The sequence below is a fragment of the Equus quagga genome, chromosome 1, assembly GCF_021613505.1.
Source record: "Equus quagga isolate Etosha38 chromosome 1, UCLA_HA_Equagga_1.0, whole genome shotgun sequence".
In the NCBI taxonomy this organism is placed as follows: domain Eukaryota; kingdom Metazoa; phylum Chordata; class Mammalia; order Perissodactyla; family Equidae; genus Equus; species Equus quagga.
In genome coordinates this window covers 125,443,482-125,460,438 of record NC_060267.1, presented here as the reverse complement: position 1 = coordinate 125,460,438, position 16,957 = coordinate 125,443,482, and the positions used below count along the sequence as shown (strand labels likewise).

General features: G+C 40.1%; 1 protein-coding gene across 1 annotated transcript in view; it reads right to left on the bottom strand.

Annotated features, from left to right (window-relative positions):
- Positions 1-16,957, bottom strand: part of CADPS (calcium dependent secretion activator) — a 433,248-nt gene that overhangs the window by 78,654 nt on the left and 337,637 nt on the right. Inside the window, exons 20-24 of the mRNA XM_046679760.1 lie at positions 14,613-14,633; positions 13,251-13,407; positions 12,338-12,479; positions 3,769-3,915; positions 217-372 (exon numbers count right to left, since the gene is read on the bottom strand). Of these exons, the coding sequence (XP_046535716.1) occupies positions 217-372; positions 3,769-3,915; positions 12,338-12,479; positions 13,251-13,407; positions 14,613-14,633 (623 nt within the window). The remainder of the gene's footprint in view (positions 1-216; positions 373-3,768; positions 3,916-12,337; positions 12,480-13,250; positions 13,408-14,612; positions 14,634-16,957) is intronic.

Below are 16,957 nucleotides of genomic sequence, written 5' to 3'. Positions count from 1 at the left end.
AAAAAACTGGCAGCCTTATTGTGCTGGGTTTGGGACAGATGTGGGGCAGGTGAACAGAAGCTAGACTTGGGTGGCCATCACGCCAGTGACTGACAAGCAATCACCTGCTCCAAAAGAATCCAAATTACGGCCAATTGAAAGAGTGGCCATCTACCCTCCCCTGAGTCATGTACAGCGGGAAGGCATGCAGAGCCTGTCCAGCCACTTTATGCTTACCTTTTGACACAAGATTCAATCATGTCACTTGCCATCAGCTTCAGCCGTTGTTCCAGGTGCTTTCCAAACTCTTCTTCAGGCCAGTGCAAGTCCCGAATGAAGGTCTGAAGGGCATCGAGTTTCCAGAACAAATCTTCTGAAGTGCCTGATCCATTACTGGCAGGATAAAAATGAGAAAACAAGAGTCACCCACTGGCCTCGGGTTCTGAAAAAGCTGACACAAAGACATCTGGGCACTTGAAGGCTTAAGGCAAACAGTGGCTTCAACATACAAAACGACGCGTGTTGGCGGTGGAGGTGGGGGCAGTCTCCACCGGCAGATTTTGAGTTTTACCATACATGAGCTAGTCGGCTTTGTTCAGCCAATTATTCCAGATCAGGGAGAAGTCTGAGGAAGGTATTGCCCCATAATGACCAGGAGAACAATGTATGGTAAAAATCAGCCTTCGTTTAATAACCACATTAACACATGTGATGATTCAGATGAAGGCCACGAACCAGAGGGAGAAGTAAGTCTCAACGGATAATAACTACATGGCAACATGCAGTTATTAAACTTCAGGGTTTCATGCATTTCCCCAGCGCCCCTACAGAGGGGAGGCCTCTTGGAGATTGCACAAGACTTTCAGTTTTAAAAGGACAGTGCTAACAAAGTGGTGAGCGAGGACCTGCTTTCTCTCTTGAAGAGCTGGAAAGAAATTGGGGTGACTCAAATCGAGACGAGTACACCTGGATACCTTGAATCCAAGATTCTTGTTCAGTTTGGTTATTATTCCAATTTTTATAGACCAGCCCGTTGCATAGGCAGCCCCAGGAGGAGGTGAGGTGGGGGGGGGGGGCGGTGAGTGGACAAGGGATATTTGGAAAGCTTTAGGGCTCAAAACCTGAGCTCTTTTACCATTGCACCATCTTACCCAGTCCTCTGTACAGATGGAGAAATTGATCTTGATTCCTTTCTGTACAATGACATCTAAGCAACTTTTACCTGGGGCATCCTCGAAAGCCTGTGTATGGGAAATGCTCCATCTCTCACCCTCTTGCCCTTCTCTGGCTGGCTTTCTCTTTTGTAACAATCCCATTTGGAGCTCTGAGGAGTGGCCACCCTCCACCCCCTTCCTCGCATACCACTAATGCTAACACGGTAATTTATAAAATGTCCAACACACCATGCATTACCACTTGTTCTGACATCGTCTATAGAAACAGATGAGAGTGGGTGTTTCTATTGTGACAGATGCCAGCTGCATTGAATTAATGCTTCAGAGGGAAATATAGCTAGTGCATAAATGCGTACACAGCTACTGCGGGGTGGGGAGGGGGCGAACTCCCAACATGCCGAGGGGGAGCCTACAGCCTGGACCAACAGGATAATGTTCTCAAGGACAGACCAGTCTGAGGTCAGTACGTAGATGTATCTGACACGAAGGAGCAGGTAACATGGAAACACGTCCTTAAAATGAAAGGTGGCAAAGGAGGAAACTGGAATTATGAAAAGATATAGAATCAGGCATTTCCTGGTGGGTGATTGAAAATCTACGCCTTCTTTTCAGATACTGCTATAAGCATTGTTCAAAAGTGGGAGAATGCATCGTTTCTCCATGAAAGTTTAGCCTTCCGCCTGCCCCATCCTATGCTTGGGAAAAAGAAACCCCAACTTTGTCTAGTCTAAACCCCGTTTTGGAACTGCATGGTTGTATGTTTTAAATCATTAAGTACATATGAATGCAATAATTGGTATTTATTACAACAACATTTTGACACCCATCTGGTTTCAGAGTTTCAAAAAAATTCTTCTAGGGTTTTTTTTTTTCTTTGAAGAGCTTATTATTAAGTTTTGACATGAGGAAAAGAATATTTTCTTTTTATTTTTAAGATAAACTGTTAATGTTAAGGCAATATCACCAAGATTATTTTGATTGCTGAGCAGTTACCAAAATGTGTTCCCACTCCTGCCTTAATTAATTGAACGGAGACCATTATCGGCTTCATTGCAATGTCTTGATTCATATCTTTTCAAAAACAATGTCACAGAGCATGCACAGGAGAAGGTAAGAGAAGCTTTCAGATATTTATTTTTAAATTTTTAACAGATACTACCTAATCTAACTTTTAATACAGTCATCTTAGCATGAATATGATCATTTTTTTTAGAAGGTTTTTTTCCAGATACAAATTTTTGGAGGTTTTCATTCGTCTTTAAAAGAAAATCAGACACGTTGACGATGTGATTTCATCAGGAGCTTGTAAACGAATATAGGCTTTTAAAAATCTCAGGCAGCTTTGGAGGAGCCAAGTAGAACAGTCATTTAAATGTCCTGTTCTCTACCTGGATTACTGTAAAAATAAAAATGTTGAGGGCCATATTGATGAATGCGATTTCGAGATTTCAAAACATCACTGCCAGTTTCAGATCATTTTTTATTCCTTTGATAATAACACTTCCCTTTGAAAACGTGCCAATTTATTCTTTCAAGTAAAAGCTTATCTGGCCTATAATTAGCTGCGGTCTAAGAAAAGGATCAAAGGCGGGTATAGAACCACTAAACCTTATTTCACTTATTAAATCATGCACGTGGTTCTAATTCACTTTCCCTGAGGTAGGATTTCGGGGTGGAATCTTAGCTGGATCTTCTTGCTAAGGAAAAAAGGAGAGAGATTCTTTTCTAAGCTGGAAGGAATGGCTACTCAACCTCCACGCCCCCACACTGCTGGCTTATTTAAAGGGGTGGCCCGGCCTCCAAGAACACTCAAAACTATGCCTTCCTGGCATTTGCATGGATGAATGTAAAGGATGACCCTACACTCAGACTACAGATGATACAGCTACCAAATAAATTTAATTATTTGTGACTTGAATCTTGCATTCTCAAATTTAGATTCGAGATCCTTGCTACCTAGATCTCCATGCTCCATATGCATTATAACCTTGGAAAGTGTCTTTACATACCATTTACATTGCTAAAGCTTGATCCATTCAGAAATTTTCACTTAGCCCTGAACATACTGCTACTATGTTCTGCCATTTGCTGACACCAGAAATATGCTTTATGCTTTAAACAGTCTCTAGGCATTTTTTTTTATTTAAAAACAAAACAAAACGAAACCCAGCTTCTGGGTAGGTGTACTTCCCTCTTAGATTTGGATCAGGCCAGAGATAACTGGCCAGTCCATCAAAGAGGTTTCTTGGACTGTTTTTGGATGAATAACTCCTAAAGTCATATTACCTGCATTGAGGAAAAAAAAAAAACACCAAAAAAAAACCCCCCCAAAACAAAACATGGGCAGAATTCTCTTGCGAAAGAATTGAGGAAGTGAAACAGTCCTCAAGCGCTCAGTGGGCGTAAGACAAATTGTTAGTGCTGTATATATAGCAAACGTTGTACAAACACGCTGCATGCCAGAAATAAACAATATTGTCTCTGTATGATCAGCAAAATATGTCTAATTATCCATCTCCATCTCTGTTATATAGGATGTATAGAAATAAACAATACATATCCATGCCAAGATCACTTAAATTTAAATTAGATCTAATGTGAACTGAATACACACTCAGCATCATATATAGCAGCCATCCATGACGGTGCCGAAAAAGTAGGCATTTGTGGGATGCCTAGAGGGATGTTAACTGGTAGATTTGGTACTTTGGGAAGGTTCACATTGGGTAGGTTCACATTGGGTAGGTTACTGGTTAAACTCCTGTGGAAGAAACAGACAGAAAGAAAAAATACCATCACAGTGACAATGCAGATGTGGCAGAAGCACATGACTGTTGTAAATAAATTGGCTAAATCCACAGCAAGACAACAGCAAAAACTCAAGCAACACACTTCAGAAAGCAGCTTACGGATGGGGAGCTGTGATGTGGCTCAGTATTCAGAGAGAAATGATAAAAGTTAACAGAAAAAAATTAACCAGAGTGACTTAAAAGTGTGGACCCTCATGGACACCTACACATAATGATCACATTATTTAAATGCATTTGGGAGGGGCCTTCCGTTTCCAAATCCACTGCATGAGAGTCTAGAACTTGTCTCATACTAAGAACTTGAAGTTCATGGAACTCTTGGCATCGCTGTGGCGAGGGCCGTTGCGAAGGAGCTGGGATTGACAGCAACAGCGGAGCACTTCAATTTTCTTACTTTTACTTATAAATTATTTCTGACAGAGGCACATTTCTTAAGTCAGAAAGTGGATACAAGATGGAACACGAAATTCACCCACTTGAATGCCCACATAATAGTACAGAAACGGAATTCTTCCCAACTGCTACTTCTGGAGACAGGTGTGTGCGCGATGCAGTGTCAGAGTTGATGGCGAAGATGAAGGAATTGTATCAAGAAGAATGGTCATAGCTTTGAATAACTTATAGAACACCTAAAGAAGACGGAAACTTCCCCTCCCAAACTAAGTCCAGTTAAAATGGAGAGATGTCTACACACACACAAAAGAAAACAAAAGAATCCTAAATTCAGCTCTTCTAGTAAATTCTTCAACCACAATTGGGTTTAAAGTGTGGCCTCGTGTTACAGTAATTACCCTTGATAGTGAGACAGAGACGGGAAGAAAGGATGACAGGGGCTTCTGGGGTGGTTGGGGATGTTATGTTTCTTGATCTTTGTGATTGTTACATGAGTGTGTTCCGTTTGCGAAAATTAATCAAGCTGTGTGCTTTTCTGTAAAAAGTTAAAATTTAAGTTAAAAATTCATAAGTAGTTAAATTTGACCTTGTATCAGCTTTTTGTTTTTGAACAAAGACTGATCACCTGACATGATGAAAGAGAGATGAACGGCTTCCTGAGTAAAGAGAGAAAATAAAACAAAACAAAAACCCCACCTCAAATCAACCATATCTCCTTGGAGGGACTGTGTCATATACTGCTCCACAAGCTGGCACCGTTTGTCTCTGTAGTGGCATTTGAAGGGTGTTCCATCCAGCCAAAGTCACTGGCACAGTAGAGCCCAGCCTAACTCTGCATCTGAGAGGAGCCTTCCTGTTTAAGTGGAGTTGACAGCACTTTGGCAAAGGAGTTGAGGTTTTCTTTTTGGATCTTGCAGGAGAAGAGCAAGTTTTGCCAAAGCAGCTCTGCCCCGGGCAAGCTGTGTTTGACTAACAGAACTCTTGCAAGGGCTGGAGCTGCCTCTGGGCTCGCTTAGTGGGGACAGGGTCCCTGAGAAGTCAGAAATTCTGGACTGTGTAGACAGTCTGGACACCTGTCTCCCTATAGAAAACAAGTTACCCTTTCACGATGGCAATATAGCCCCGGCTCGTTCATGGAAAAACCTAGAATGCAAAATTGCCAACCTGGCATTCTCTTCCTTAAGGGAAACAGGTGTCTCACAGGTTTCTCCTTTATACTTCACATTTTGGGAAAGCCAATTATACTTCTGACCTTGGGAATAAACGGTGCCCTTGTGAGAACGGTCAAGAGAAGATTAGCTAAATATGACTATTAAGTAGAAGGGAAAATGGAACTTTTCCTTCCATGTTTCTCTGTTTGCTGGGGAATTTGCCTTTGAATTCAGTCCCTGGTGGTTCTCAGCCTTAAACATTGCCATGTAACAAAACCGTTGGCGATTTCCACTGAGACATGTGTAAGCCTATATAAGCAAATGTGATCATTAAATGATACACACACTGAATAATGATCAAGGCATTAGGAGATCTTTAGAGATGGCAGCCTAGAAAGTTAAAATGTCAATTCTGAGCAAATTAAAAGTAGCTCGCAGTGAATAACATACAAATGTATGCAAAAACAGCTTAAACATATTAGTGGATGATGGGTACACAAATTAGAAACGAGCTTCGTTTTGCACACGAAAATTAAAAAAATACTTATATTAATCAAAACATATTGTACTTGTAAAATATGACATTCTGGCTGGACTAGGGCACTGGACTCATATAGAAACATTTCCTTCACGTGACATATTATCTACTTTTAAAAGGCTGAAGCATGCTTGATATTCTGCTTTTAGCAAAATAATATAGTGTATTATTAATGTTACTAATATTTCATTTGGATATTATATAACTTATATTAATAATCAAAGAGGCAATTCCAAGCATTATATTTCACTTCTACACATGTGAAAAGGGGGAATTTTCTAGTAGCACTCAGGTCAGATCTCGCTCCTGGAGTGGCTGATGGATAAAATGAGGGCCCTTTAACAACTACCTAAAAACAAGTCCCTCATGCTTCTCTGTAAGAATCATAATTGGATATCACTGGATAGTATAAGCAGTGTCAATTGCAATCCTAACAACTGATATATGTTAAAAATCAGACATTCATTTTGGGGACTCTGCTGAAAAAGGATAGCTCCCATTCAAGTCAAAGGGCCCATCTCTGGAGCACTGGATTAAAAAATTCTCAGCTGCTCGGTCTCACATGGATGAATGTTACAAACGTGTGTGTGCCTCATCTAGAAATTTCTACTGATGGAAATAACTAGAGGCAGAGTCATTTCTTACTTCTAGAATTAATTCTAAGGAAGACTGTGCCTCCATGCAGAGAGGATATGGTTGGGTCTTCTCTCAAAAACCTCTGCTTTAGATTTCTGAATGGGATTAGATTTAAGACACCAAATGCCTTCTACTATATGAGCCATTTGCTGCATAAATATACGTAGCACATCTTAGCTTCTCTTGGTGCTCTGGGCACTACAGCCTCTCTCGGGGCTTATTCTTAGGGCTGATTACTACTTTGGGGCATAGGTACTCTTTGCTGTCTTCCTCGAGTTTAGAGCAGTGTTTCTCAATCTTTTATTCATTATCACCACCAGACTCCCCCACCCCTACCCCAACTGCCTTCCCCATGAAAATTTCATACCACCAACATACTGTATATCTGTTTGTGTACCGCAGAGAGATCTGGCTTTATACACATACATAACAAGACTAAGATTTTTTGTTTTGGGCCTTCTCCGCTCCCAAGAACCAATTTTCACTTTGGGCTTTGGCATCTGTAAGGCCCCTTTTAGAATGTACGGCCTAGAGAATAAAGTTCCAAACTTCTTGGGACTTTAGAACCTTCCAATCATCTCTCCAACCTCATGGCTTGCCTCCTTTATAATTTGTGCCGGCCCAAACCAAGTGTTCACTGTTTCTATGGCATATCTTACTTGCTCCCATATTTCTATTTTTGCTCACGCTTTTTCCCAAGCACCCATATCCCTTTTGAAATCTTACTCTCCAATCTTATTTCCTTCATGACTCCTCTGTGGAAGTTCATTGTCTTCTACTCTATGCTCTCATAACTCGTCCTTAGGTTATTTGTACATTTGTACATTGGCAAATATTTAAAGTCATTTTTCTTGTGTGTATGTTTCTCAGACCCAACTAGACAGAAACCCCGATCAGGGGAAGGTATCTTTTTCTCTTTCCCCTCCCCATAGCTTTCCTATTATATCCTTCCCATGTTCAGCCTGTATGGGTTCCTTAATAAATGTCACTTACTTAACACACATTTAGTGAGCACCTATTATGTCCAAGGCCCTGTTCTAGGTGCCAGGGAGGCAGCGGTGATCAAATGTGGATATGAGGTGAATATGGAAAATCACATTTTCTTGAATGTTAGTGTGGGAAAAGTCTTGGGTAGTCAAAGTCCTTGTTTTACAAAGGAGGATACGAGGCTCAGGAAGGTGTTCTGACTTGCCCGAGGTCACCTAGCATATTACTGGCAGAGTCACGAGTTCTGACTCTAAGTCCAGTACTCGTCTCTTTCATACCAGCTACCTACATATTGCTAAGGTGTCTTTGGTCTGACAGTTTATTATCGTTAAGATAATGATGTTGACAATCTGGAAAATGACATTATTTTAAAAATACTTTTCATATGTATATCTCAAGCAGAGAGAGATAAAGTGCATTTTGAAAAACGAGAAACCCAGAGTTTTCAGGGTGCATATATTAAGAAGCAGTGTTTACTTCTGCCATTCAGAGCCATCCTATCCTGGAATGGGCAACAGGGATTCCCTGTGCCTGCAGGTGATTAGATAGAGATTGAGAGATGATCTGTCAAGGAAAGAGTAGTCCGGAGAGGGTACTAGACTTGGCAAGCTTTGGATTAGACACTTTCTAAGTTTTCTTCCACATTGAAGGTCATGATGACTTGACCAGCAACAAACTGACTCTAAAGAGCTGGTAGAAATGTCCATCAGCTAGTTAGGACCAAAAACTCACATTCAGGGCGACTGGGAGGATTGTGAACAGCCTGCCCGGCTGTGGGTGGTGGCCCTATGACATGTCCTGATGGAAACCATGAGAGGACTATAGGTTCCAGCTTGGCCCTGACCTGGAGAGGCTGACTATCTTCAGCTATGGTTAGAAGGTGTGTGATGACATTTTCCACCAATGCTTAGAGAGTCTGATCATGCCTATATCTGGCTTAATGGAAACAGAGATGCAGCCTCCTTTTTCTCTCCTTGCAGACATGGAAGGTCATCTTTCCAGAGAAAGGCAACCATAGGACTTAGCCATTTTACCCTTTCTGTCAAATAACTTCAGTGGTGTCAAACCCAAATGATGATTATATCTCTATTTTCTTTCACATGGCCATATTTTGAAATAAGAAAATCTGAAGAATAAAACGTATTTAAAATCTTTTTGAGCAAGCTCAATGTATTGGTAGCATTTTGCCAAAGTGTTGTTTTTCTTGAACATTTTTTTTGAACGCTAGTTTTTCTTTTACAACGCATTTCTCAGTCATTTTATGTATAATCACGTGCCTATACACATGACTTTTGAAAAGTGGAAGAAGAGAACTATTTGAGTATAACAATTGTTTGAGAGAAAGGCTGTGGTGTGTGTGCATGTGTGCGTGTGAACTGAGGGTTCATGTGGCAAAATTAGAGAAGACTGAGCAAACTAAATCTATTTATCTGAGTCAGTTTCTTGTTTTTGTGTAAGTTTGATGAAAAACATTCCCCCCTAAAATCATTCTATTTTTTTTTTTTGAGGAAGATTAGCCCTAAGCTAACATCTGCCGCCTATCCTCCTCTTTTTGCTGAAGAAGACTGGCCCTGAGCTAACATCTGTGCCCATCTTCCTCTACTTTATATGTGGGATGCCTGCCACAGCATGGCTTGACAAACGTTGCGTAGGTCCGCACCGGGGATCCAAACTGGTGAACCCCGGGCTGCTGAAGCAGAACATGCGAACTTAAACCGCTTCGCCACCCAGGTGGCCCCCAAATCATTCTTTACTTGGAAAACAAGTCCAAAAAGAAAAATGAATCTCTGCTTCTTTACCAACTAGTTAGTTTTATCTAACTAGTGGTCAGATAAAAGTTCATACTCTGCTTCTCTTCATGTGGTAGGAAGCATAGAGAAACTCATTCCTTTTAGCACATAAGCATGTCACCAAGCTCTTTGTACCCTTCATTTTGTGCCGGCCATGCAAATCTGTCTCATGGTATCCACATTCTGTTTACAAATCAGCTAATAAAATGTGTGTAGTTTCAAAGAATTTTAATTTAGCTTATGTTTTAGTTGGCGCTTTCAAACATCTCCACATACGCCGAAAGGCACGTACTATTTATCATGAATTGAACAAACCACAATCATCTTCACAAACCAACAGCACAGTTTGGGACAGGAAAAAGCTATTTAAGAAAAAACACATCTACATAAAATATTCTCAGGTTATTGTTTGTGACTATTAATCTTTCATGAATGTTTAGATCTTTAAATTACTGACCCAAGAGTTCAAATTTTATTTTTTCAGTCATTCAAAAAATCTTACACAAAACCTTCTGAGACTAAGACTTCCAGTTGTGAACAGGATTTTGATTCCAACTATACTTCAGATGACATCAAGAATATTTAATGCTTCAAAAGGAACAGCAGTCACTTGCTTTGTTTTTGAAGAATTTAACAGATTATAAAATGACTTGAGTGACATTGTCACAGAGCTTCATGACGATTCTCAGACGCTGAGTGGGGACATTTTAGAAAATCAGTTTTGTAGATGAGAAAACAAATTCACAGAAGTCAAACCCTCGTCTTCGGGCTAAAATGGTGGTCAAGGCCCTAATTCAAGGGTTCTTTAAGAACTAGTGAAGGAAACCAATCATTTCTTCCCATGTGTGTTGGTAGCAGCAGCCTCCACTTTAAACCCAAGTAAGTAAAGGCTATTTCAAGACCACTGCTATTTTCAAAATGCGAATATTACTCATTTTAACCTTTTCCTTTTCACAACTGTTCTCCATAGTACAACTGTCTTGATTACAGTGATCATTAAAAAAAGAGTCCCTCGTTAATGCCTTATCCTCAAGGGACACAGTTTCACTCATGAGTTACAAGTCAGCAGGCCATATTAAGAGACAAGTTATAAACCTGAGAAGAACAAGCTAAAATTTAGATCTCTTGGTACTTGTAAATGAAGAGTTACTTCCTATTAACCTGCTTCCAGTAGGGTAAATCCAGAAACTTCTCTTGTGGTTCAGATGTGGAAAGTGGGCTGAGAAAGCTATTTGGCATTAATTTCTTTAATCAGTAGGAGTCTTATACGATTTAGCATTAGAGGGAGGGTCTCAACTCAGAAGACTGCTCAACGACAGGGCACAAGTCAAGGCTTCCAAATTGAGGAAAAGTCTCCTGAATATTTGTTCTGGAGTGCCTGGAAAGTCGGCTGGTCCATACCCCCATTTTGCTCCTTACTGGTTGATACATCCCAAAGGTGTAAAGGACTAGAAAGAAGAAAATGATTTTCTTATAGAAAAAAAAAAAAAAGAATCTAACATGGCAACGTTAATACCAGGCTTTATTGAGGCTGTTCAAATCACACCAGAGAATTCTCTCTGTCTAGGAGCCCTCTACTTTGCCTGAAAGGGGAGTCTGAGATCGACCCTCTGGCACCTTGAGTCACAGCTCTTCTCCTTGCTGGGGGATGGAGATGGCACTGAATCTGCTAAACATTTTCAAATAAGATCTAAGTTTTGCCAAAGTTGTGGAAATTGCCAAAGTCACAACTCACAAGATTTCCTGTAATCATCCTACAGGATAAATAACTCATTAAAAAAATGAGTACTGTAGTGGAATACATTTAGGAAACTCTGGTTTAAGCAGAGTTAAACAAGGTTCTGTATTACTATTTTCTCAGAGTTTTGAAATACGCTGGCGTGCTCTGTGGCTTTCCAGGAGACAAAAGTGTCAGGTGGATGAGTGGGTATACAGGTATACCTCGAAGATTTTGTGGGTTCATTCCAGACCATCTCAATAAAGCAGATATCACAATAAAGTGAGTCACATGAATTTTTTGGTTTCCCAGTGTATATAAAAGTTATGTTTATACTATACGCTAGTCTATTAAATGTACAATAGCGTTATGTCTAAAAAAATGTACATACCTTAATTTAAAAATCTATTGCTAAAAAATGCTAGCCATCATCTGAACCTTCAGTGAGTCATAATCTTTTTGCTGGTGGAGAGCCTTGTAAAAAACTCAGTATCTGTGAGGCGCAAGAAAGTGAAGCACAATAAAATGAGATATGCCTGTATAGAGTTTCCTAAACATATTTGGCTATAGAGTCCTCTTCTTGAGGTGTGACTCAAAGGCCTAGACCAGGGAATGGAAAAGCACGGCCCACAGGCCAGCCTCCTGTTTTTGTAAATAAAGTTTATGGGAAGACAGCCACACTTGTTCCTTTACATATTGTCTGTGGCTGCTTTAGCGCTACACTGGCAGAGTTGAGTAGTTGTGACAGAGATTGTGTAGCTCGAAAACCTAAATATTTACTATCTGGCCTTTTATAGAAAAAGGTTGCTGACCCTTTGCCTAGACTCCTATGGAACACAATTTAGGAAACATTAATTCCTAAGGACAACACCACTGCAGTAAGATACACAGTACACATAGCACAGTTAGGTTTATACCCCTTATTCCTTATTTATCTTGTGCAATGAAACAAAGATTTCATTTCATACAACATTTCTCAACCTCTTTCTCCCTCCACACTTTGGACAAGGAGCCTTTGAGCATCATAGTTGGAAATATGTATGGTGTTTGCTCTCTGTCCATGCTAACAATGAAAACCATAAGATGCCATTAATCCATTTCTGTATGACTCTCCAGCCATATGCACCCAAACTCCGATGGTATCAAAAGAGGTTTCCTTACTTGACTGGTTCCCATGACTCCCGCTCAAAGCCCCTGTGAATGGATTGTGCAATTGAGGACTCCATCAAATCCACATATCTAACCACAAGCGGGGCAAACAGGTCTTGCAGGTGTTTGTGAAATTTTCCATTGCACAAATTATCTAGAACAGATAAGCAAAAGCTTGGTAAGAACCCACAGTTGCTTTATCAGCATACAATGCACACACAGAGGGGATTGTCTTCTACGTTAAATATACTGCCTCTATGGGAGCCAAAAAAACAAAGAGAAGAAAAAAATTACATGAACAGCATCAAAGCTCATGCTTAAATCTGTGTGGAAGGAAAATGGAATTTAAAGACATTTTACCCATTTGTGTCCCTTGTCTAAAAAGGAAAAATAATCAAGTCACTTTAAAACAAAAATCAACACTATTTTTTAGGTTTGTCTTGCACCCACTCCCCTCCCTCCCATTACATTACCAGGAAGAAAGAACATTCTGTGCCCCTCCCCCGTCATCACTCTCTCTGTGGCGGAAGGTCTATTTTATGGCTATGTGTTGCTGTAAGATACTCTGAAATGCTTGGGACGTATTTAGCTAGAAATTCTTTTTCATCTAAACAGCATCTTTTGATAAAAATTGCAAAACGTGAAGAGATTAAGTTAATTAACTTGTTCAAGAGCAAATAAAACACACAGGTACGGTACGGACATCACTTCTCACGCTCTCTGGGGTTCTTCTGCCTGGTTAAGACAGGGCTTTCCTGCAACAGGACACTTGTTGGAAGAAAGAGAATGTCCATCAGCTATAAGTAATAATAAAACTATCAAGAGATATAACTGGCCTGTAGTCTGCCTGGGATAAAGATGGCTTAAGCAATCTGTTTATCTGCACACGACTTAGGAAAGTCTAATAGTCAAAGATGATACATACAGTCGGTACGGAGAAAATCATTCAGCAGCTGAAACAGTGGAAAACTGTCCCACGTGTCTGGGGGCTGCACCTCTAACGCTGCATCCATGTCCACTGCAAAGAGTGACAGGAACGTCTCGGCATGCTCCACCATCAAGTCTGACCACCACGCAAAGGCCTTTGAAATTTGGCAGAAAAACAACAGACAAAGAGCAATGAGCTTCTCTCTCCAACATAAGACACGAAGTCAAGCCCCCACTGTTCAAGATTAATTGTGCATCCAGCAGGGTTTGGTCATTTTATTGTAAAGAGAACAGTATTTTTGGTACAATTGGGCCTCTAAAGTGTCCCAAGGCAATGCTTTTCGTGATTCCAGGCCTGCCTTAGAAAGTCTTTATTCTGACGTGCTGGTCAGAGGGTGCAGCTGTAGAAATGACAGACATGGAACTTCTGTTCAATTTACAATAACCTGGTATATTTTGAGTCATGCTCTTTATCACTGTTGTTGGCTAGTTCTTGCTCTAAGATATTAGAATTTGGGAGTTTCTTCACTGTGTTTGTGGGTTTTCTGCCAGTCTAACTTGAAAATTTGTAATTATCATTCACTTATATCCAGACCTCTGGGGCTTAATTGTCTGTGGTCTCATACAAGCTCAGTGACTCATGTTTCCCTACACTTTGGAAATGTTACTGCTATTTCACACCAAGGAAAAGGAAACCATTGTTGCAATTGTCACCAAACTTTTGAGTCAAAACCTCTTTAAGCAAGGAGCCTCTGGTTTTGCATCCTGTCTATAAGAAAGATCAGGCTTAAGCTAGGAAACACTCTGTGAGATTAGGACTTACGTTTCTGGGGGTTGGACACATATGTACATTGAAAACCAAAAAATATCAGTGAAGTAACTCATTTTCATGCACGTGGGTCCTTGGAAATCATTGTGCAGGGTCTCAGGGGCAACATTCACATCGGACTGGGCCAGATGTGAATGGAATTCAAAGGCATGCATGCATGTTGACTAATCATTTCTGGCAGGGAGCATGCAGAATGAGTGGCAGTGTCAACAGGCCCTTTTCTTGTTTGCTGATTTCAAAGAGAGCAGAAAAACAAAAACAAATCGCCAGCCCCTTCTTATTCCCCACCTCCCCACCCAATGCCGTAAAGTATTTACATTGGAAACACTTTCCGGAGCATTCACCAAAAAAAAGATGGGAAGGCATTGGAAACATGAAAGATGATTATGGAAATAATTCCATAAATGAAAGAGTTTGTTCAATGACCAAGCTCTTCTGTGATCTATTAGTTATCTGGGGATATTCTAACAGCCACTAGGAGGCAGAATAGGGGTCTACCCCTCTTCTTTCATGAGATTTCATTTTACTTACTTCTCCTTTATCAACATGTGGCTGGTTTGCAAATTAAATGGAAAAGATCAAGTCATGGACCATTCTGCAAGGTCAGCTTGGCTGGAAATAGACACCTGCTGTTTCCATTTTAATTTACAGTAAAACCTCACTAATTCAGAATAATGGGAGATGAGAGACACTAGTCTGGCAGCACAAAAGCCTAAATTATTGGATTTTCTAAAAGGAGATATCATTTTGCTGCTTTCAAATGCAGTTTGTAATTGAGCACCAAAGCAAAAGGTTACTGGTTATCATATAGATATATCATAAATGTAAGAGTTTTTTTATCTTCTAATAATAGATAGATAGATTAACAGTAGATAAATTAACCTGTAAAATGAAGTCACAGAGATAGAAGCTTTAATTTCATAGGTTCTGGAATAAAACTTGTAAGAAGAGCCTTTTGAATTTGCAGAGAAAGTTGAGTTCATGTCGAACATTTTACTTAAGAAAAATTAAAAGAGACACATCATTAGTTGAATAGTCACAAGTATTTGGGTCTGAATTGATGAGGTTTTATTGTAGTTTGACCACCTGGGCATGAGAGCCCTGGGGTTTTGGGTTTGCTCCGCTGACTCCCTGGCTAAGTCCGGCAGAGGAAGAAATCCTCCATCCCACCCCCAGAGCTCTGCCAGCCACCTGCCTTTTAGGCAGAGACCTTCTAAATATCGGAACTCGCTAGAGTCCCGTTCCCATTCCCCACCCCTGCATGGAAGGATGACTCATCAATCTGATGCAGATATTTGCAAAATTCACAAAGGAGCACCAAATATTGGCTGGTACTTATTCCTTAGTTATTTGGTTAACTTTATATCTTCAGGGTGACTCCCAGAAAACAGTTACTGGGGAGACTGAGTTAGTTGCCTTCCCAGACATGATTTTGTTCTAGGATGACAGGAAACAAAACAAAACAAAACACCAACGCTAAATGCCTGAAATAAAAAATCCCTTAGACCAACCTCATACCTGGTTCTTACCAGCTTTATTTAAAAGTTGCAAACCAGAGGCCATGAGACATATTCACTTTTACTATCTATAGAGAACTTAGTCCTTTGGAATTTAATAAATTATTAAGCAATTATCTACAGTTGTTGCATTAAGAATCCCGTAGATAGGTAGCCCTACAAAGGACAATGACTATTGTGATGTGAATTATTGCCACTGAAGTGTGGCAGAGGAATTTAGGATTCTAGTAAACGAAGAGAATTTAAATATGGGGGCTGGAGGAGAAGTGAAGACCAAATCTATTTCTATATACCCAAGGCAACTCTTTCAGAACCTTGTAATGAAACCTGACTCTCTGAGAAGGAGAAAAAGATTCTGGCAAAGGCGGTAACAACCAAAAGCCAAATCATAACTTCAACCAAATGAATAGAGTCTGTGTGACTGGGTTGGGTAAGGTAAGGCTTCAAAATTAAAAAAAAAACCCAATACTATATTTATTTATGACAAGTGAATAGAGGTGAATGCTATTTTTGTACACGTGCTAACTCAATGTTTGTGGGCATCTAAAGTCTTTAGAAATCTTTTCCAAAGACAATAAGGAGTTATATTCTGGCTTCTAAATACTTACCCAGTGCTTTTCATTATTTAAAGGCAAAGATCTATACTTTAGGGGTACAGTCAACCACACTGAACACACTGTATATTTTGTACACAAACTACATGTATATATGTACCCCTCTGTATACCATAATACATATATACATATACATACGTATACATAGAGAGAGATTGGGAAGGTGAAGCAACAATACAATGAAAGCATAAGTCGTGTGTGTGTGAATATCTTAGGCTCTGAGAACAGAATTAATCTGCAATTAAGAGATAAATGTGACAACTGCTACCATACACTGCATGTGTGTATATATGATGTATTCTAAGCTGATGGGAATTTTTTCTCTTGGGGGCATTTAATTACTTTACATTGGAATTAAAAATGGCTTTAAGGATTATTGTTTTTTGGCGGGGGAGGAAAATCTACTTGTCACTTTCATTTGTGTGGTGCCACGAAACAGCATGGCTGCGTAGCCAAGATCCATGCTTGGGATTTAATGATTTTCTAGAGTTTACTGAGCACCCAGAGAAAATGGCAGCAAGTACTGGCCAGTAGAATAAAATGTTCATACTTCATCCTTTGGGCAGCAAAACTTCATCTTCTGTGTGCCAGGGCAAATTCTCCCTCTTCGGCTGTAGCCGGTGGTCTTGGTGTGGCTCTACACTGAAATCAGCTGGGCAGTTTTAAAAATTTACCAATTCTTGGCCCCTCCCCATGAGAGTCTGATTCATTGAGGTGGGGTGAGACCTGGGCATCAGCAACGTTT